The sequence below is a fragment of the Calonectris borealis genome, chromosome 1 (assembly GCF_964195595.1).
Source record: "Calonectris borealis chromosome 1, bCalBor7.hap1.2, whole genome shotgun sequence".
Taxonomy (NCBI): Eukaryota; Metazoa; Chordata; class Aves; order Procellariiformes; family Procellariidae; genus Calonectris; species Calonectris borealis.
In genome coordinates this window covers 34489547-34512780 of record NC_134312.1, presented here as the reverse complement: position 1 = coordinate 34512780, position 23234 = coordinate 34489547, and the positions used below count along the sequence as shown (strand labels likewise).

The following is a 23234-nucleotide window of genomic DNA, read 5'->3' as shown; positions in this document are numbered from 1 at the left end:
GCCTTTCCCTTCCCCTCCACACAGGTGCAGCCCCGCAGCGGGAGGCACTGGCCCGCCGCCATGTCGGGAGGCCGGGGGTGCCCCCTCAGGGGGCGCCCCCGGCCTCCCGACATGGCGGCGGGCCCGGGGGGGGGGGGTTGGGCGGGTAACGCGGGGCAGCCACCCCCGCGCCAGGACGCGGCCGGGGCCGCTCAGCTCCCCGCCCTACCCCCCTTCCCCCGGGGGGCTGCCGGGCAAGGCGGCATTGTTGGCCGCGTCCATCACTCCCCGTCCCCGGCTGACATAATGAATGCGCTTGGACACACCTTCCAGCCCGGCGAAGAGGCGCGCCGCGTCTCCACGGAGAGCCCCGCCGAGCTCTCCGCTCCGTTCCCCTCAGCCCTCGGGGAGGCGCCCCGCAAGCCCGCCCGGCCCCATAGCCCGGCGCCCCGTCCCAGCCCAGTGAGGGGCCGCGGCGGCCGGGCTGGGCTGGGCCGGGCAGGGCGAGGGGGGGTAAAAGCCCTCGCTATGCTGCCCAGCGCCCTGTACTGGGACCTGGTGGGCTCCTCGGCTCTCCTCAACCTACCGGCGGCGCCGGGCTTCGGCAACCTGGGCAAAAGTTTCCTCATCGAGAACTTGCTGCGGGCCGGGGCGCCGCCGAGCCCTGCCCAGCTCCGTCCCCTCCCCGCCAGCCCCGTCCCTCTCAAGCTGTGCCCCGCGGCGGAACAAATCAGCCCCTCAGGGGGTCCCTACCCGACAAGATGGGCTTTTCAAGTGCTTAACCCCTCCGCGGCGGACAGCGGCCGCCTGCCAGCGCGGGCTCCGGCGGCGGAGAGAGGCGGCGTCTTCCCGCCGGCAGCCACAGGTGAGCGCCGGCCCCTTCCCGCGTCCCGCCACCGGGCAGACGGGACAGAAGGGGCTTCGCGAGGGCTCGGCCCCGCGCCTCCGCACGGCGGGGACGGCGGCGGGGGGAGACGCGGCCGCTCCCCTCCTGCCAGCCGCTCCGACGAGCCCGGAGGCGGCGAAGGGACGCCGTGCCCCGCTGGGTGCCGAACCGCCGGGGCGGCCTCCTCGCGGCGGGGTGCTGCCGGCGGGGCTCCGGCAGACGGTCTCGCCCTGCCGCTGGCGGCGGGACCCCGAGACGCGGGCGAGGGGCCGGTCGTGAGGGCAGCCGGACGGCGGCTTTAAACTGCGCGGGCCGGCGCACCTGTGGGTGCAGTGAGCGCGGCAAAGCCTTGTGCTGGTAGTGACGAGTGCTTTTAACTGCCCTTCATCGCAGTTCTGTCAGGTCTACTAGTTCTTCACAGCCTGAAGGGGTGTAAAAGACCGTTACCGCGAACAGGCGCTCCGGGAAGGTCTGAAATTCCCACTTTTGGGAGAAAGACGAGTGGTCCCGGCCCGCTCGGTAGCGATAGCTCGGGAGGCAGGAGGCAGCAGCCCCCTCCCAGGTGCCCCGTCCCTGGGGGACAGCAAGGGGTGAGGGCTCTTGCTACCAGAAGGAAAATTAATTCAAGCAAAGCAGGCAATCTTCTGGAAGTTTTGACAAAACCAGGGGCGCAAAAAACCCTGTAAAGCTGTGTAAAAGGTCTGTAATTAGCAATTGGGTCCGGCGTTGAAGTAAAAGCCGGCGCTTTTCTGGGTGGTGAGAGCTGTGCCCCTGTGCCGGTTTGACCAGCTCCCCGGCCACCCGGCCGGCCCGGGGTGTTGCTGTGGCGGGGGGTGACTGCGATTTTCTATCGAACAGGCCCGCAGTAAGCTGTATCATTGAACTGGAAACGAATAGTTCTACAACACAGATTTTGTTTCTTGGATGTGCCGATTTTCATATAAATATATTTTGTCTGGACATGAATAGCGTTTTAAAGCATTTTCAGGAATGCGTGCTTTGTCAGTCATGGAACTGAAGTTGAATTCAAAGTTATTTCATAAAATTCGGTATTAGGTTCACTATGTATATTGTATTTTGCCTTTCCGTTATAATACATCAATTTATTTCAGCCTTGTGTGCTGTCTTCAGAATTTTTATATATGGTCATGCAGTTTTAAAGGTACTTAAAATGATAGTAAGACAAACAGAATCATATTTATTCAAGTAAGGCTTTAAGGTATGAAGCCAAAAGGCTCGTTTTAGAACGAGAATTAGTAACAATTGTTTTCTTTTCAAGCGTAATTTTACTTCAGTTAAATCCTGCAAACTGTTCTGCAAAATCCAAAACAGTTTTTGATCCTTTAGCATGATGTACTTTAAAGGTAGGCAGGAGAGAGTCAAAGAAGTGTACATTAACGTTTCTGAATATTCCAGACCTTGGCTGCCGTAAGTGTTATTTTAAGCATATCAGTTATTTAAACATGTTTATTTTAACTAACTATAGGCCAGGCCAGGAAACAGGACAAGTATTGTCTTTCTGGAATTAGGTGCATATTCTCGCCTCCCCCAAAAAAGGTCTAAAAAAACCGCTACATTTATGTGTATAGAGCACATGTAAAAGGGGAGATAGCACATGTCCCAGCACTCATCGCTGTAGGTAAACTTTTTGTAAGTATTACAGAAGTTCTTGAATGCCGTGTTTTTCTAATGCTTGCTTCCAGGATTAGTTCTTTCTTTGATAGGCCTACAGTGGTACTCGTGAGCTTAGCAAAGTGTGGCAGGTCTACCTAGTGATTTGGAGTCCCATCCTATGTTTCTTCTGATCCCACAGCTCCCAGGGATTTCAGAGTGAGTGTTGGGCAAAAGCACCAGGCTCTTACATTTGAGCAGTGAGAAATAGTAGGTTTCCTCATGCATTAGGCACTCAGAAAAAAAAGTCTCCTGAGAATGTAGACGTACAACAAAGATTTATATATTCTAACAGGGATCTATTGATTCTGATCTGACTTACATGTCTTAAAGTGATGAGGCCTCTTAGATATCTAAACTTTCATAAATGTAAATTAGATTGGAACTGTCCTGATGAGTCAGATTTTGTGGTTTCGAAGGAGTCTCTTCTCCCTAGTGTAGGCATATGCTGGGGGAACTGTTCATACTGGACACTTGCATTTGTGAGTAAGGCTGGGGTGGTCAGGCTGTGTGTTCTGTTTCTTGTTTATGCAGTGATAGGGCAAAAGAGTGTTTTGTCAGAATAAGAATTTTAGCCTCCAGGGACTGATGAAGGTATTTTAACTAAGGAATTCGTACTAGGTAGGGTTTTTAATTTACTGATTTTTGTGAGTATTCACTGATTTTTGTGAGTTTTTGGAGGAATAAACTCTTTCCTATTTGGACCCCTCAAATCACATGGCATTTTGGAAAATCTTGGTCCAAGTCTTTAATAAGACTATTGAACATGATAAAACAAAATGTTTTTTTAATCTTTCTGAACTAGCAAGTGCTTATTGATCATGCAGGGATTAAAAGTGCTCTTACAAACTAGCTTGGCATAATCCAGGATTTTTAAAATTAAAAAAAAAAATGCTATAGAAAAGAGAATTGAAAAATATCAGTTTTTTTGGAATCGGTAATCTGTATTGCTCACGTAGTCCCAAATTCTGGTGAGGTCACCAAAAGTTCTCAGAAAGGAAGAAATATAAAATCACACCAGGGACTGAACTGAATAAGCTGAACCTTTTTACAGTTCCAAAACCGACATGTATCCACAACAAGGAAAGACATGAAGAAAGCACTCCATTTTAGGGTACCCTTTAACACTCCATAAAAGTGCTAAAGAATGAAAATCCTGTATTTTTTCTGTAAACTGGAAAACTCTTATCCATGGCTGCAAAGGAGACCGAGTGAGATGGCACTCTTGATCTTTTCCCTTTATAACTCCTCAGCAGCAGAGTTTTATCAGCAAGTTTCCATTCCCATAATTTACAGGTTTCAAAGGATTTAGTTTGACCATTTAAAGTGCTTCCCGGCATACGTTTTTTGAGTTCTCCTCCAAAATTATCCTAAATAAAAAACTGAAAAAGTACTCTCAAAGTATCATACCATAAGATACATCATCTAATGAATGGGCTTGAATGAAATATATTTATGTTGTCTATAGAAGATTAAAATCATGACTTTCTATTGTTACACTGATTTTTAAAAATGAAATGTAATCAAATCATAGGTTTTTAAGATTAATTTAGTTTATTTTGCCTTAAGAGTACAACCGCATGAACAAACAGCATGTTACATAAAACTTAGGAAGGAAAAGCAGAAGCAGCATTATTGCTAGATGATAAACTCGCTTGCCTTCTGCAACAGCATGCCGGTTTATACCAGCTTGGGATTCCCGCAGGCTTTCTGGCATCTTGCTCTGAAACCCCAGTGCTGGTGATGAAACACTGAATTGGGCTCACTGGCTCCAGCGGGCATGGTGAGCACTGTGTTTCTATCTAGCTGAACTGACTTTCTCCTAACCTGTGTGCTATGGGCCTGATTCTTCTCTTTTAAGACCTTTTGCCTTGATAAAATAAATGCGTAATGCTGTCGTCTGCTTTGTGAGAACTTTGCATACAGTGTGTATTTGTAGCCCTGACTAGGTAAAGCAGCGCAGAATCTGGTTCTGCTTTTTAAACACTGGATGCCCAGGCTGTGTTCCTCCTGGATAAAAACTTTTACAAATGTGCTGTTGTAAAGTGGCATTTCCCAGTGAAACATATTACAGCTATGCAGCTTATACTTGCACTGCCTCTTAAAGGATGAGGGAAGCTCCAGATAAAAGTTCTGAGCAAACTAATAGATCCTTAAGTGTGGAGGAAGTCCTCAATTTCTGCATGCTAATACTGCTTGTACTCCAGTCTTATCATTATCTTCTGGATAAATTAGAAGACTTGACAGTTTTCCTCAGTGTTTTCTGACATAGGAAAATTATCCGGAGGATGCTGAGATGCAGTTTTTTGTGGCACAGGTGCTTTAAAGAGGTCCACTCCACATCTTTCCTCATGACTTGGTTTCCAGAAGTATTGGCTGACACGAGGTCAGAGTGACCTCCTTGAGAAATGCAAAGTTACTCTGCTACCTGAAATTATTTTCTGAAAATCTCTGCTCTTCTCAAGTAATTTGCCCTGGAGGAGGATGACAGTAAGTGCTTTACAGCCTGAATATGGTCATTAGTGGTATGACTGTGAATTTGGTCATATGTGGCAAGAATCTGGCTTTCTGCTTTAATCTTGGCATTTTGATAGATTAAGAGAGAAAGGAAACTGAAAAGTGCAATGAAACAAATAAATATAACAGTGAGTTACTTCCATTGCAAACCTTGCTGAAAAATTGAGCTTATGGGATTTTTACCTAAAGCATCAGAATACAATGGAGCAGAATAAAGTACAGTACATATAACACAAAAGAAAGCAATTAGAACAAGTATATCATAAACATAAATTTGACTTATAATAATAAACATCCATTCTGTGATATAGATGTAGCTTTTCTTTTTGTAACATTTGAGTACTTTACATTTTAATGCATTTATCATGACAATGTGCCAGTGAGATAGGAGAGATTTCTACTGTGTAGAGGAGGAGCTGGAGCAAAAAGAAATGAGGTGACTTGCCTAAGGTAGTACAGAAAACTGGTAGCATTGCAGGGAAATAAAACCAGCCTTCCTTTGCAGGCTAACTCTTTGGACCAGTGTCAGTTTTTTTCCCCCTCAGGTGATGACAGCAATTCTATCCTGCAACACTTATTTTAATCAATATACTTTATTGCCCATTTTTAGTAAAATCTCTTGTGTTTCTTTATGACAACCAGGAGATACTTGAATTACTGAAATTAAGTGATTTTCTTCCTTCATTTGGACCCCCTCTTAGTGAATAAATGCCTATTAATTATTGATTTCAAACCAACTGGCAGCCAGAGTGTGTCCTCAAGCAACATGTAACACTAACTTTCAGTAAAATAAAAGGCAGGAAAGAGCCGAGTGTTTTATCTCAGCTCCCTCTAGGCTTGCACTAGCCTCTGGAAAGTGCTACCCTCACTCAGGCAACAAGTTGACTAACAAGTCTCAGGATTTTCCTGGTTTGTTGGTGTTTTCTGAGGATAGAAAGTTTCTTTAGGGTGGGGAGATCTATTTGGCATCTTTTCTTATGCCCTGATTGCCAGGAGCACTGAGACACCTTCATTGTTTCAAAAGTTTGTCTTTGGAGACAGAGACGTTTCTGTAAGTATCAGAAATCGCAAACTGTGTGCAGCATCTTTTCCTGTTTCCAGTTAACTTTGTGAGCCATTTAATAGAATCGTTTTGGGGTGCCCAGCATACCTTAAAAGAGTGGCTGCAAAATGGCTTTTAAAAGACAAATCTTTGTTCTCATTGTAAGGTTGCCAGAGCCAGACTAGCGCCAGCTACACTCCGACCCTGCCACCAGTCTGGCAGTCCGGTCTCAGCAGGGCTGTGCAGTGCTCTTGCCTCTGGCAACTCTTGCGGCGCTGTCTCTGAGAAAGGAAGAGGATCCCAAGTTTGGTCCTCAGTAAGGTTTAAGTACTGCCAGAAGATCTCAAAGCTGCACTAGGGAGACCAGTGGTGGGGGTTTGCAGAAAAGCAGTTCACTGAGGGGAAACTGTGGAATCAATCATGCCTTCAGTTAACGAATTAACTTATGTAAAATGTATTTTGTATTGCAGAATGAGCGGATCTTCTGAAATCTTGTAGTATATTCTTCATGTTTTTAGAAAACACATGAATGTGATAAGGATTAATCTCATCAGGCAAGTTCTCTACTTCAGTGCAGATTTCAGGTTTCATTGTACTGTGATTTTTTTGCATTAACAAATTCCCTTGAATTTTGGAAGGCAAGTTCTCTGCCTCCATTGCCCACCGAAGGTGTTATGCATTCTTGTATAATGCAGCTCTGCAAAATAACTCTTACTCTAATTTTTTTAAATGGTACTTTTGTGGTCAGTCATGACCCATAGCAGAATTGGGAAGGTAATTTTTTCAAAATTAAAACAAGTGCAGGTATATAAAACAGTGTTTGAAATACCAGATATGTAGACCCTGATCCTTATAAAGTTAGGCACCTAAATATTTTCAGTAACTTAGGCTGTGTTTCTTTGAGGTGAGTCATCATGTTGGAGGATAAGTGGCCTTTGCTTTGTGCTGAAAAGCTCATGAAAGTTTCCCTTGAGAGGCTGCCTTTTTCTGAAGTTATAGCACATAATTCTGTTGAGGTGTTTGTATGTACCTTGAGGATTTTACCTCTTCTGCATGAACCTTGGACAATTTGGTGTTGTTAAAGTCCCCACCTCTGGAATCTTGTGACTATGTGAATATCTCAGATTTCAACTTGAAAAAGTATTTCCCTGTACAAATGTAAAAAGACTAAAAACCTCATTTGTTAAAAAAAAAAAAAAAATAAGAATCCACCATTTGTTATTTTTTCATTCTAACAGTGTTTAGCGAGCTTTTCTCTGGTTGGAGCTGGCAATACTGCACAAGTAAAGATTGGTTCAGGCAGGAAATTTTAGCTAATCAGTCCATACTGATAATAAATGATACATTTTGGCCTATGGTAAGATTTCTAATTAGGGCTGCAACAATGAATAACCAGTGAATTGTCCTGTTGCAGCATATGACCCTAATTTTGCCTTGCTTGAGGAAATTATTTCTACACAAATTGTAATATGTTTAAAATCAAAGTAAATATCTTTAGTGCTTTATGGCTGAATTTTATCATTTTTTACAGAGTCTTTATGGCTGTGCAGAGGATTGTATTCTTTTGACATTACCTTTGAAGGATAAGAAGAATGTCATAGTAATTCAGCTGTTTAATTAAAAATAGGTGTCTTGTCTAATCTACTTCTTAGATGTCTATTTTAAGGTGATGAATCATTATACAGAGCTACTTACTTCTTCTCATTAACTGTACAGGCCCAGACAAGGAGCTTAGACAACACACTGAACTTTTAGACAGAGAAGTGACAGTAATGCCCCTTTTGACAAGAAATGGAAAGCAGAAAGTGCTGGGGCACACTAACGTATGGGCATCTCCTTCAGGAGAAAGGCAAAGCTGGAGACAAAGCTGGTAAATCCACACCTTTCCAGTTCCCCATCTTTCTTCTCAATAGCAAGGCTGAGTACAAGGTGTGGAGAGGGTGGAAGCCACCTTTACTGCTGACACCAGGAGACCCATGGAGTCTTTGGCAAATGTTGTGGGGTTTGGTTGTTGCTTTGAGTTGTCACAGAGGTGAAATCTGACCATGCATTGTCACCAGCCTGAGGCACCTGTGTTTCCTCAGACGGAGAAAAAACAATCATACATGTAGTGCAAATCATGCCCTAGTAATAAGGCATGTGAATGATGCCTCTGAAAATTGACAGTGATTCACGTGATCTCAGCTAATCCGCAGCGTGACTCTGTCAGCCACTACATTGCTATAGATGTAGGGAAACGATGATCATGCTGTTAGCACATTCAAGCCCCTTTTGTGTGACTACTCTTCTAATTTTTGAAAGCCCCACTGAGACCCAACAGAAAAATGCAAGCCCACTTCTCGCATCTGCCTTTTGTGTAGGATTTAAAAATATGTATTTAGAACTTCAAAACCCTTTCTGTGAACGTTTGCCAATATTTTAAAACTGATCTGCGTATGCTGCTCTGGTCTGCCCTTTTGGCTTGACTTTCTTTGAGCATTCATGTGGTTGTTTTTTACAGGAATGAATGGGAAGTAAATAGACAGTGACTTTGGGGGTGCAGGAAAGCCAGCTCTGAGGGATGCTGTACCGCAGGCTCTTGCAATAAGTTTTGCCAAGTCCATATGATGAGGACTGCCTTTGGTGGCATATGGCAGTGGCTGTTGCTTCCTTCTCATGGCCAGGGGCTCCCCTTCAGCTGGCTGAAATGCTTTGGGGGTGCACAACTGCTGCTGGAACATTGCACTCTAAACACAGTAACTGCTGGGGACAGAGCCATGGTTCATCGTGAGGCCCAGGGCTTGTGGTTCAGGAGCAGAAATGGTGCCATGTGGCTCAGCTGGGCCACTAATCTGGCAGAGCCGCTGCTGGGCTATTTGCAGGGAGCTCTTCATGACATGAAACTTTCCTGCAGCTTTGCAAAAGCCTGCTTTAATCATTGCCGAGAATAGATGTAGGTACGGAATTGCAGTTTACTTGTGCCCAGTTCATGGGCACAAACCATCCAAGGTTTTCAGATGAAATGGGATCATTTTACTGATAATATTTTTAATTTGCCTCCAGGGTTGGAGCCTGGGCATCACTCTGGAAAGCAGTTCATGTGGGCTTAGCAATACTTGGAGAATTAAAGTGTTCATGCAGCTTGAGGTCTGTCTGTTCCTGTGCTTACTGTTTCTTCTTAGCTGGCTCTAGGCAGCTTTCTGAATCATTTTTTGGAGGTGTTTCAGCTCTCTTCACAGGTTTATACCAAAGTTTTATCAGTTAGCTTTAAAAAAACCCAACAAACTGATAGCATGTGCAGTGAAAGAGGCCTGTATGGGGCATACCAGAAGTTTACCATCAGTTCACTTTTCCTCAATAGCCATTTTTCCTTCACCCCTTCCTCCTTTCCTGCTGGTTAATGGCCTACATTATTTCTTGAGTCATTTCACAACACTGAAGGATTAGGAAAAGCAAACAGTGTCTTTAATAATAAGCCATTTTAAAATTACGTATTCATTTGAACTGAATTGTACTTAGGAACCTTACTCTCAAAATGGTAGAGAGTTGGAAGGAAAACTTCTGGTCCCACTCTCAATATGACTTTTAAGTATTGGAGGGCTTTTGAATTTGGAATATCTTCAGAGCCTGGCAGTATGTTTTAAAATATCAGTATCTGAACTAATCTCTGAGTTTTAACCCTAAATGAGCTTGAGGTCCATTTGCATGCTTAGTATCATTTTATTGTCTGTTTGTAAAATGCTTTTTATTCACAAAGCTGAATGTAAATGAGCATTATTACCAAAATTCTGCATGCAGCAACAGTGTTAAAAGAATTTATCTTTTGTGAAAAAAGAAAAAGAAATTATTTATTTAATTTTAGATATTTCATCCTTTTATATTTATGACCTGGTAAACTTTCTTTTAAAGCATATAGTACGATTTTTGAAGTGCCAACAGGCACTTATACCATACTCTGATATTTCATTTTCATGCATCTGTGAAGCTAAACCTGTAAAGTCCGACTCTTGTGAAACACTTAGTTCCACACATTCTCCGTTTTTATGAAATGGGAATGCAAAGCAGAAAAAGAATTAAGTATCTTGAATACGAATTATTAGGATTTGGCCCCTGATTAATGTATACTCCACATGGCTGGAAGCAACGGCTACCTTTTGGTTACTGTGTACTTCATTCTGGCCAATAAATAGTATTTTGAACTAGTATTCTGACATTTCAGCAATTTTCAGCCATATGTAAACAGCAAACAATGTTTGCTTTAGATCGCTTGACCAACAAATATTAGTTTGTGGCCATGATATATGTGAACAGAAAATAAAAGCAGAGGCAATGCTTTCTGTATACTGTCCTCAGCACTGATAGCTATTGTGTCATTCCTGCAAGTACAATCACAGTGTAATTCTGAAATACATATACGTTAAATGTATCATTTTTCTCTGAGCAATTTTCATTCTGTTAACGTGGTTTCACGCAGACAGTGAAAACCATTTAATGTGATGAATATTCTCTGTTGTTTCTATCAAAGATAAAAAATATATTTGGGTGTGTTAGGTTGAAGCATTAACATTTTTCTCTACATAGAGCTCCCAAGGTAGAGTTGAGTATCCCTGAATTATGCCAGATTTTTTTACTGATGTAACTCTGTGCAACTGCTACACATTGGTTTGAGTGCAGCGGCTTCAGTAGACGTGACCTGGGGATGTGGTTTGATATACTTAACGTAGAATTCACTTGTGCATCAATGCAGTTGGAGCACATTAAAGAAGTTTATAAACTAGACATATGCGTTGGCTATAGGGTTAGGGAGACAAAATGCCATTGTTTATTCCACAGGATCTAGAATAAATCAGTCTTGAGAAATGGTCTTGGGAACCACTTGGTTCAGAGTTATATGAGGATATCACCTGCATCTTATTTTTTATGTTCTGCCTTAAAGGGATATGCACCATGCAGGCAGAAAAGACAGCAGTTGGTTGAGGGAATTAAGTAAAATGCTCAAGAAAGCCAGAAGCATGATTTCCATCGACTTGAGCAGCATTAGTGCTAAGATCTCTACTGTTTGCGTCATGGTGCTATGCTAGTGCATTAAATCATTGCCAGCAACATCCATGGAAATGCGTTGGAGTTTCCTTAAGCAAAATGTCTCATGTTTTGACCCTGATCCATCTCCTGGCCTTTATGCTTGCAGCTTGCTTGTTGAGAGATTTAGTGAATGGAGAAAACCTATCCTTTCCTATTCCTCTATCTTTATTTGTAGGAGCATGCTATCTATCTGAAGCAATAGCTTATTCAATTCTGATTTATCCAGATATCTCGTGCCTGTATCACATATCATTGTGAGCACCACATTATTAAAAAAGAGCAGGAAACTGGAGAGAGTTAAGAAACCATAACAGGGAATATCAAGGACAGGCCAACACGTCTGACGAAAATCGTATGGCATAAATAAGGTGCTGGAGCAATGATTAAAGGGAATAGGGCATTATGGCAGCCAAGGAGTATTTGAGACCTGTGAAAAGGAAGCAAAGGAATTGAGTGTGGCACCTTCTGTGTACTAAATTGTATTTTTAGAAGTGGAAAGTTTTACCTGACTGTAAGGGAAACTTGATAATGGCATGAGGAATGTGGCTTCCAAGGAAGGGAGGAAAAGTTCTTCACCTGGGAGTTTCGGAACTGCAGCAGATAAAAGATATTGTCAAGAACAAGTTCTTATGTTCAGGAGAATGGCTGAGATTATCTGGCAGGTCTTTACCTTCTCCATCTCCTGTGCATCTTCAGTTAGTCAAATCCCTTCCAACTAATACACCCCGCCATTTGCATTGAAGCCCCTTGAATACATAAGATAGGTAATATTTGGCTGCACGTTCCTGAGTCTTTTAAGCTCCTCAGGACACAGTTCCACTTTTGATGGTCTCGTGTGGAAGAGAAGCTTTAGACTACTAATGCCTGATGTAAATAATTCCTTTTCGTAAATGTTTTGCAAGCATACACCTCAAATATAGGCAATTAGTTCCTCTTGGAGTGTATTTATATTTCATTAGAAACAGCAAATTGTTGATGAAAAGCTGTAGTAATAAAACGCTTATAAATTTGTAATTACAGTTGAAGAATTTTCACCTAAGCTTATATGAATTCAGAAAAAAAATAGAGGTAAATATTTTAAAAATGTTTAGACTTCTACAGCAATAGTTTATTCTTTGGAAGATCAGCAGATTTGATGGTCAGAAAACTTATTATGATGCCCTAAAATGTACTCAGGAACCTAATTTTGAGTGATCTTTGTTTTTAATTCCAGTTGAAAAACCTTTAAAAATTAACAAAATGGCATAGATACATTTATCTATTTATCTATCTTTCTTCTTGATTATTGCTTTCTTAATTTTTTTTAATCTAGATGTGCAGTTACTTTTTTTTTCCTAATTAATCATGTTATTTCTAGAGATTTGGACAAACTGCAGTACAGAGTATAGAGCTGTTTATTTTCTACCTAAACCAAAACAGGAAAGTGACATAAATGTTTTGATGCTGATCACATTTTACAAGCCTACAGTTCTAGCAAGCATGATGTATCTATTCTCAAAAGAAAAAAATATTCCAAGTTTTATAGTTGACTAGTATGAGCAGAAATTAAAAGGTAATTAAGATTAATGGAAAAGCCCGTGAGTTTTATAGAAAAAATTTAAAGGATTATTAGATAATGAAGACCTTTCTAAAATTTGGAACACTTTTTAGACATAACAGAGACTTTTGATTCATTGGTTCAAAAATTCTATAGAAATTTTACCAAATATTACCTAATTCTGTGGGATGATTTTGCAATTTTTTATTGTATTGCAGAACCTTCTTCAGCAAGTGGTTTATTTAAATTTAGAGCACTTTCCCAGCAAGACCGAGTTTACTGTCAGGATAGCAGAATCAGGCCCTATAGTTTGTGCCTGTAGAGCTCAGCTGGATTGTCTTACTGTATTTTATAGAATTTATTCATAAAAGTTTCTTTTTTTTTGAAGTCCCTACTGGTTTGAGTACTAATAACAGCATTTGGAGTACAAGCAGAAGAGACAGGATTCACTTTTAGATTCTGGTTTTCGAGGATATCTTGCTTATTAGAGTTATTTAAAATAACTTTTTCAGATGCGTTATACTCATTATTTCAACAATGTATTATTTAAACAATGTGTTCAATCCCAATATTTAGGAAAATCCCATAATTATAGCAATTACAGAAGTAAATTTCAAATCTGCCGAGTTTCATTCTCGTGATAAATATATTGAGAGTTTTGCATATTATACTGAAGCTACACATGTAAAATAACCTTGCTAAATTAGAGAGCAATTACTTGGTTTATCATTGTTTGCCTTAAAAATATCACCATCTTGAAAAAAGGCAAAAGAACTTGTGGGGCAGGACTTTACACACTGACTTTTTGGAGGACTGTTGTTATGAATATCACCTAAGCTCAATGGATAATCAATTAGATCTATGCTTTCTTTGCAGCTCTTTCCAAACACTTTTTTCTCCGAGCCCCGCCATTCTACTCAGCATGCTGCGGTGGGTCCTGTCAGCACCCTGCATCCCCCACTGCTTTTCCAAGTAAGTTTTTATGCTTCATCAGTAATGCTTGAGTTATTCTGTAAACCAAAGCAGCAGGATTTAATGTGTTCTGGAAAACTAATTGGTGATGCAATGGCAGCAGCTAATTCCTTAGTAAAATCACAGCAATCCTATTCAGAGGGTTTCCAAAGATTTATCAAACTTAAGTACACTGAGCAATTGTGAGAGGTTTCTAATGGCATTGAGACACCCAGACAGAGCTAACCTAGGAAAGCTCCTTGTTTTCAGTTTGCTAGAAAAGATTCTTTAAAATTAGTAACTGTTTTAAAAGTCTGTCTCAATAAACATTTGCAAATAGGAAGAGAAAAGAGCTGAAAGTTCTTAAAATGGATGCTGCATTTTAATGTCTGTTAGGGATAAATTATGCTTCAGGAAGCCCTGGCATTATTTAAATAAAACAGTCATTCTTTTCATAGCAGTCAAATGCACACACGTTTAATTTGTTTTTGTTTTTTAATTATAATGTAAAAAACAGAAGAAGTAAGTTGAAGAGAATTTTGGCCAGTATACACTATATGTTCAGGATTAAGAGCTGGCACACACTTCCATTTAATCCAAATCTAAATTTAACCTTGATTGTGAAGTTTGCGTGCCATAGTGTAAGAATAGATATTAATGATTTCATGTGTTTATGGCTCAGGAATGCAAACAGAAGCAGCATTTCCTAGTCCTTCAAAACAGAGAAAAAGCACAAATCGCCTTGCAAACCCAAATGAAAATTGGAGCTTATGCGTGCTCTAGCATATACTTTTTTATCACAGTTGCATTCAGTCCCTTCCTGACTACGTGCATGTGTTTTATGAATGTTTCAGGAGGGCAGTTGCTAAGTCGAATGATTCTTGACAAGTGAGGCAGCAAATGCTGGCAGTTTAATGAGCTGCAAGTTTCTGAGCACCTCTTTAGGGGGCTGACACTTTCCCACAGAGCGTTTTACATGGCCCCGGCTCTCCCACAATGGCTGACAGCACCATGACCAATCACCACTTTCACTTTACTCATCCACACGCGACCTCACCACAATTTTTCACTGTGCAGATGAACTTTAGGAACCATTTCACATTGAAAAGGCCTGGGCAAGGGTCAGTTGCCCTTTTGTATGGCCATAAAGCAATACTCTATGTGCCAGTCTTTTCTCCTGTCTCACATTCCAAGAGATTTTCTGGACACCATTTAAAGCACTTGACTGAAAAATAAAGCAGTGAATGAAACTGACTTTTATAGACTCATTCTAGCTCATCTTCCCATATAACCCTGTCTACCTGAAAAGGGATTTAGTGGATGAGCTGAGTGTATACAGGGACTTGCTGAATACATAGGCCCATTATCAACTGTGGGGATTGTTTATTAACCAGGACTGATACACTACTATTTTGGAAGTGACCTATTAATTGTCCATTTAACTAGAATGTATTGAATTCAAATGAAAAAATGGAAACCATGACTAAAGCTTTTACTTGCTCCTTCAAGGTGGTCTCTGCCATGAAGGCAAATGAAGATTGTTCCACAGATTAAGAGGACATTTATCACTATATATTAGGATACAAAGGAAAGACTTAAAAAAAAAACCAAAGCAAAACAAAAATCAAACCAGCAACATAGGAAATAGTTGGTAACAGATTCACATTTATGTCAGCAGAGCAGTAAAACCTTTTCATGCATATTCAGAGTGACAGGCTGCAAATTGACTTATTTCATTTTGGTAGAATTGTTGTAATGTATGAACAACTGCCTATCCTGATGTACTGAAAAATCCTGTAATCCACAAACAGAAATTTAGGTTTTGTGTGAACAGTCGGAATGCATTTTGGAATATGGGGTATTCTTAAAAAAATTCTCTAGGCTAGTCAATTGGGGGTGAGTATTCATTATCCCAAACACGAGTTTCAAATTTTTTGACCCAGTGGCTGTTTGCTAATACTTGTAAGCATTCTGCTCATCATTAAATTTTGTTTAGTTAATCTTTTAAAATCAGTCACATATTGTGCCTTAGAATGTGTAGATTTTTCACTATTAAGTTAGTCTAATACAGGTGTTAATCTGTACCCTACATACTGTCTGTACGGTAATTAATTGGCGCCTCGGGGCTCTGGCAGGAGGTTGTTTCTTTGCTGATTGACTGTTAACAACCAGCCAGGCAAGACAAATTTTAAGGGGTCACATAATCTGGCGTCCTCTGTCCTTGGCTGACAACTCCATTGTGGAATGGAGGCCAGGAGGCAAGGACCAGCCCTGTTACGCCTCTTCCCTCGCTGGTGTCTCTCGTCCCACGGTGGGGATGAGAGAAGGTACCGGCTCTTCTGCTGTCAGGCTATACCTTCCAGTAAACTTGAGAATGGCTGATGGTTCATCAGAAACTGCTCAAAGGCTACCTGGAAAAAGGTACCTAAATTCACCATATTCGAGCAAGAAGGAGAGGAAAGCATGCTTGAGGAAAAAGGGCCAGTGTTTGCCCCCAGCTTTGTGGGCAGGATGGGAGCTCGGGATGGGGGTCGTGAGGGGGCTATGCACTCCTCAGAGAAATATGAACCTGGCTTGCCCTTTGCAGAAACCTCCATTGTGGCATTTTGACTTTTGTTCTGCAGACAGTTTATTTTGGTTTGGATGGAGTCTGACTGTGTCTCACTGTGTCATAAATATCAGGACAGTAACCAGTAGGTTATGATTTTTGTATCTGGTCTCAGATATAATTTTGAAAATTGAAATACATCTGTATAAATTTAGACTTATCTATACTGTAACATTTTAAGTCATAATAATTACTTTTTGCCACAGGCTGTTATGGGGGACGAATATAAAGATGGGTTCTTGAAGTGTAGAAAAAGTCAAGAAAGGCATGTCTAGCAGAATGCAATTGTGCCTAAATCAGTAATGTTTGACAGTGGCAGTGTATTTCAGGGAAGGATCACTGTACACTTGCTCAGCTTCCGATATTCTTCCTCTGCTGATCACAGCTGGAGGCAGGATGCAGGGGTAATGTATGTAATATCAAACCAGTCACACATGCACCACAAAAGTATTTTGTCAACTTTGCAAGACATACACATACACACTTTCTCATCATTACACATACACAGTTCTACAATATCCTCAGTATATGTTTGTTTGTTTCTCTATGAGTGTTTAAAGATACACATACCCATGTGTATATATGTATAATATACAGAAGTTGAAATGTGGTGTAGCCCCAAGGAACAGTTTGTGAAAGCTGCATCTGGATTTAATTAGTATTTTCCAGAGCATTATATCTATTGAACAAATGTATTTACACCCCCCGCTACAGCTGACTAGAATAGATAGACTTTTTCATGAAAGAATGTGCAATCTTCTAGAAAATCTGCTTTACATGGGAATTTTGCCATTGGCTTCAATATGAAAATGATCCTTGACAGAAATCAAACAGCAGCACACCTTTGCAGCTGCTGTAACTATAATCTGGGATGGCAGTCTGGGCCCATGTAGATGGGAAAGTGGACAACAGGAGGACAGCTTGCACCTGTAGAGTCTAACTTGCACGTGGTATACACCAAAGCTATCTTCGTGGCTGCCCTCTTACCGAAAGATTGTAGGCATTAGTGGTTATATAGCCATGGCACAGGTTTCTGAATCAAAGGGCAGCTGTTTCCTGGCCTGCTTGCAACTGCCCCATGCAATTATCACATCCAATGCTTGGTGACAGGCCCTATTCAACTGGCCTCTGCTACTGCTCCCTGGGCGAGCATTTAGGGAAGCCAGGAGCACTGGAGGCGTACCAAGCCTCACCTGGGACTGCTCCCCACACACCATGTCCTTCTAGGGGAGAGGGAGCATGAGAAAGCACTGTGGCTTTAGGCTTTATTGGGTGTGAGGAAGACGAGAGGTTTATCTGGATTTGGGTTTCTGTGCTCTTTGTGAGGTCAATGAAGGGACAATGCGAACTTTTCTACTTCTCCACTGCAGCCCTTTCCCCCAACCTTGAGGCTGTTCTCCAGGGTAGGGTTCCCTCTAGGCGTGGATCAAGGGGATGTGATTGGATTCATCGAAAACTGCCCTCCCAGGACTTGCTATGAGATGTCAAAGGATTAGAAACCCGGCTGAAAGGAGTAAGTTCAAGTACTCCCCAAATCCTGTAATAAAGAAATTGCTGCGGTTTCCAGAATGAGTAAGTGAATGGCCAGGGATTTTCTGAGAAATAATTCACTCTGAAAGCCTTTCGTTAGTAAACAAAACTAAAGAAAGCCTATTTAGTTTCTTTGAATCGGTATTACAGACCATTACAGACATTTTATCTGGTTCTGCATGTCACACAAGAAGAAAATAAACTCCTAGGAAAACTTACTGCAGTTTACTCAGTGATGATAATGCGCAAAGGAAAGTGGAAAAGTTTCTCCCTGACTATATTTGAATTTTACAGTAGCATGGGCCCTGCGTTAATGTTCCTCTATGAACTCATCTGATTTACTTTTTACCATGTCAAGGGGAGACTTTTGACCACTGACAACACCTCTAGATCCAAGTGAGGATTTAGTCCTTAATGAACATGACTGAAGCATTACGACACAGTTATAACACCAACAAATCAAAAGTGGGACAGTAGTCTGCTAGTATTATAATGAACAGCACTTAATATTTCTCTGATATGTGTTAGATATTATGTGAAACTCTCATCCATTTCTACTAGGAGAGGAAAGTGTCCTGCCTCTTTTGACCCAGGAGTCTAACTCCAAAGCCCGGAGAGGTATATTAAGGAGAGCTGTCTTTTCCGAAGAACAGAGGAAAGCTTTGGAGAAAATGTTTCAGAAGCAGAAGTATATCAGTAAAACAGACAGGAAGAAACTGGCCATTAGCCTGGGTCTAAAGGAGTCTCAGGTAAGGAATGACAGAACATCTGTGATTTTCTGTCTTTTTGAGGAAAAATCTTTAAAATGGCTTTGAAGGAGGAAAATTGAACAGCACAGGGACAGCCCTGAGCTCCTTCACTTGAGCAAAGACCTCAGTAAATCAATGGCAGTTTTAACCAAGGAATGCTTGAACGGGTTCCTAGTTTATTTCCTGAAGGTGTACATTCAAAAGTTGATCGCTCCATTTTCACACAAAGTGGGAGAAACATGACCTCTGCATTTCATTTCCAACTCCCGTTTTGCTGTCTGACAGAGCCCCCTCAGGAGCTTTGGGGTAGGGAACTATGCTCCATCCCACTGCCTGGTAGGCAGTGATCCAGGCAGAAAACAGCAGAGCATAGAGCCCTCCTGCATTCCTCTGAGCACCCTTTGCACTTGCAGATGAACAGTTAGTGACAATGCAATCAACAGCACTGCTCTGAAACCATTCTGCCCCAAGAGACGGGTAACCATCCCTACAGAAACAAACTTAGCTGCATGAGGAAAGAGATCCTCGGAGCTGAGAGAAACTCTAGAAGGAAAAATTTTGCAGGGTGACCTTCTAAAATGCTCCCACTTCTTTTACCAATTCACATTTCATGGTATTTTTCACATGAGTCTGTGTTGGCCTACTGCAGGGCTTTAGAGTTTAGCTGGGGATCTAACACCTGCAGTAAGCTGCTCTAACTGAATGAGTATGTTAATGGTGGTGCCGAGTAGCAGTAGCCCAATCTGGAATCTCAGGGCCCTGACCTAGCTGCAGATAAAAACAAAGGAAAAGTGCCTGGCTTGAAGAGCACAAAACCTGAAAGAAACTGGAAAAAATGTTTGTGAGGGCATGTAACAGCAGAAGATGAACATGGTAGCTGCTGGCAGGTGGGATTCTGAAGGTGCTGGAGTAGACGCAGATGTCTAGAGTACAGCTGAAAGAGTGAGAAAGTGACAGTACAATTCTATTTCTTTGCATGCAGCAGGAGTGAAAGTGCTTAATTATGTATGGCAGAAGCTGTCTGGGGGGCAGAAAAGCCTGGGAATGGCGATGGGAGCTCTCATCATGCTTATCTTGGAAATCTTCAGAACTTGACAAGACCCTCAACAATTTGATCCAGCTTCACTTTGCGCGGGAGGTTAGATCTTGTGGTCTGTAGTGGTTCTTTGCAACCTGAATGACTCTGATTCCATCGCAAGCACTGCAACTATAAAAAAAAAGAAGCACAGTGTGGTGCTTCGCAGTATGGTGAACAGAGCTGTAATCTCTGTAGCATAAACTATTTCAATGAAAATGTGCAATTGCACTCACCAGTGTGCTGCCTAAAAGTTTCCCAGTATGTAGTCAAATTCCTAATATTACAATTATTCCCTTGAGTTTTTCGTCTGTGTTCTTGATATTCAAGAGAGCCCGGGAGACTAAAAAATAATGGAATGACACATAGATAACAACTACCACTACAGGAAAATAATTTCATGGTAATGATAAACCAGATGATATCTTTGTCTTTTTTATTTTTTTTCCTCGTGAAAGGAAGAGCAGTTGCCGTGAAAGTTACTACTTTAATTTTCAGACCAGTTGTGCTGGAGGAACAGTACCTGCTATCTAAGGCAATGATTCTCAAATCTTTGAACATAGCCCCTTTGTCTTCATATCAAGTATCTGAATACTAGCACTAAATGCAAATATTTAAGGAAAAATAGAACACAATCTGAATAATTTGATTGATCCCTACCACCCATTTCTTCTCTTTATGTAAAACCAGCTCCTAGATGTATATTTCCCCAAGCTTTTCCCAGCATTTCATAAATGCCTTTGAACGCTTGTGATCAAGCTTTGCAACTCGAAGTTTTTGAAAAATGGATTTTATCTCAAAAGCACGTGGATTCTAGGCAACTCCTGGAAAACTGTAATCAGGCAGACAAAATGTCTTTAAATCCTCACTACCGTGTCATATGCCATAACACACATTTTGAAGCTATATGGCCAAGCTGTTTTTAGCTATGCTTGTGAATGGGGCAGTCACAATTCTTAGAACCTCTTTTAAATAGAAGGCTTCACATCACCAGTAGTATCACTTAGTTTTGTTAATGATGATGCTAATTTACTTTGAGAATCCTTTTCTGTCTAGAAGGATGTTGCTGTAGGAAACTGCTCTATCCCTAGCCACTGAGCTGTCCTTTTTCCAGTGTAAGCCAAATAATCACCTGCTTGAGGTGGTGAAAGTCAAGGAGAGTATTTGGCCCAGCTGTAGTAAATAGTGATGGGAAAATCCTCAGATAATGTCAATCAATCAGCTTCACTGGATCTACTAGAACAATGAATAAGAAAGGAACATGAAACTAAGGGGATGGAAAGAAAAAAAACCTTGTTAGGGCAAAGTTGTTTAAAGAAAAGAATGATAATAAACTCTCATTAACTTGCAAACAGGTGAAAATTTGGTTTCAGAATCGAAGGATGAAATGGCGAAACTCCAAAGAAAAAGAAGTGCTTTCGAACAGGTGCCTCCAAGAAGAAGGTCTTCAGGAGAACTACCTCTCACGATCCACCATGAATTTTACCTCCCCGTGCCCATCTGTGTGGGAAGTGTCTCAGGAGCAGGCAAGTCCAAGGTGGAGGGAGAATTCTCCAGGAAATTCTGAAAGACTGACACAACCACCTCCAAGAGCAAATTCATCGCAGAGCCCACTGCGTTTGTATCCTGACCAAGACACTGCAAATAAGGCAGTTACATCATCAGCCTAAGGAAACAGGGGCAGTTTGTAAATTGAGTGGAGAGCACAGGCTTTGAATGAGCAGTCTTCTAAGACTAACAATATTTGGACATTGTAAAGCTAACTAGTTTATGCCTCATAAATTTGCTAAAGTCTAACACCATTAAAATGACAAACAACTAATGATTTAAGAAGTATTCTTCAATACTCAGTCTTTTCTTGTGTCTTTTCCTTAAAAGTGAAATAGGAACTGGTGGTAAGTAAAATGAAGTGAAGAACATGAAGCTGAAATTGTGCTCTGATATATACATCTGTGCTGTATACGATATTCATTAAAAACATACTGATAGAGAATCACTTTTATCTCTCATTGCAGTCAGACCAATTAATTTCTTTTGTGCACAAGAATAACCCTGTTTCCCTCAAGATAGTAAGTTGCTTTTGGTTTTTTTTTGAAATTCATTAAATGACACAATAGGTTCATATTAGACAAACATAAGCATTTTTAGTATGTTTTCTCCATATGTCCTCACCTGTATCAGTATTCAGTTAGTTTTAAATATCATGGTCACAGGTCAGCTGATAACCCTCGTAAAGTATGCAATAGTAGAAGACTACCAACCAACCCTATAAAATATTCCATGTTTAAATTACTTTGATTTGAATGCGTGCTGGGAAACGCAATTCACTAACTCCTGTCTTTTCTCCTGTGGATGAACTTTCCAGCATTCTTAACTCTGAATTTCAGTGGCTTTTGTCAGACTGTTAGTGCAATCTCTTGTAATCTCTTTTGTATTTCAAAACTGTAATGGCGATATGCAGAACTGTAGCCCAAATGCTCTAAGCAACAGAACTATAATAGGAAAAACTGCCACTGCAGCCATCTCGGAGAAGTACTTACGGAGATGGCATACCGTAGTAGCCTTATTCCTGACATTCCTTATTTAAACTGGTGCCAATAAGTACACATTAGCATATGTCTGTATCAAAGACAGGACAGTATTCTGTGTAATACAAGTAGCCTGAAATAATATTATTAAAACTGCTTTACTTAAAATTATTTGCTTGCTTCATCCACTTTAAAGAAATCACTCTATGAATTTAAGTATCATTTTTTGTTTATTTGCAAGGCTTTATAGCTCAAAATGGAGGCAGAACTTCTTTTCCTTTATCATACACTTACGAATGCATTTGTTGAGAAGAAAGACTAAAGGTATTTTATGTTACAGGCAAAGCCTTTTGGAGAACATTATGGTTTTTTAGGGACTATTTCATTTTTGGCAGATTCATATATTTTATAGTCAAAAGAGAAGATTATGATAATCTAGTCTGGCTTTCCTCATCATGCATGCTATGAATGTTTCTAATTATTCTTGCCTTGAGCTCCAGAGCTTTTGTATTGTACATCTTTCAAAAAGCCATACAATTGTTACTTAATGTTTTACCTTTTGGTAGATGATCTACTATTCCCCTTGTTACATTGTATTATCTGGGAGGTGAAGTTTAGATACACTTGCAGCTAAAAAACTTGAGATTGCAGTGTTGAAGCTTGTATCATAAACTATATGCATGATCAGGCAAGTTTTATATCCTGCCTTGTGCATGTCCTGCCTTCTAAGTGGTCAGCTGTGCAGCCCTAGTCTTGCAATATATGTCATTCTTTGCATGTGGTTTCCTATGCTTGTTTTAAAGAAAAAAGAAATTACAGAAAAATTAAGCAGTCATCTCTTCCTGTGGTTACAAAGCGTAAGCTGCCTAGATACCTACCCTCAGAAGGCACTTGAACACATTTAGTATGCCATGTGTTATATAGTAACGTGAGAAGTTTATTCCTATCCTGCAATTGAAATCCCAGAACCAACTCATGTTCTGCCTAAAACCTTTAGGGACGGACGGACAGATTGTGTACACATGGGGATGAATTTACTCTCTAATTGTCCCGTTGAAGTCATAGACCTGCCCTGTTTGACTAACTCCTACCTGAAGGAC

At 41.0% G+C, this 23234-nt stretch overlaps 1 protein-coding gene across 1 annotated transcript; it reads left to right on the top strand.

The window, feature by feature from the left end:
- Positions 1-383: 383 nt before the first annotated feature.
- On the top strand, positions 384-22933 carry DBX2 (developing brain homeobox 2). The gene is made up of 4 exons (XM_075153139.1): positions 384-844; positions 13570-13665; positions 18344-18531; positions 20962-22933. The coding sequence occupies exons 1-4, from the start codon at positions 508-510 to the stop codon at positions 21274-21276; spliced, it is 936 nt and encodes a 311-aa protein (XP_075009240.1). The 5' UTR covers positions 384-507; the 3' UTR covers positions 21277-22933.
- The last annotated feature ends 301 nt before the right edge of the window (positions 22934-23234 follow it).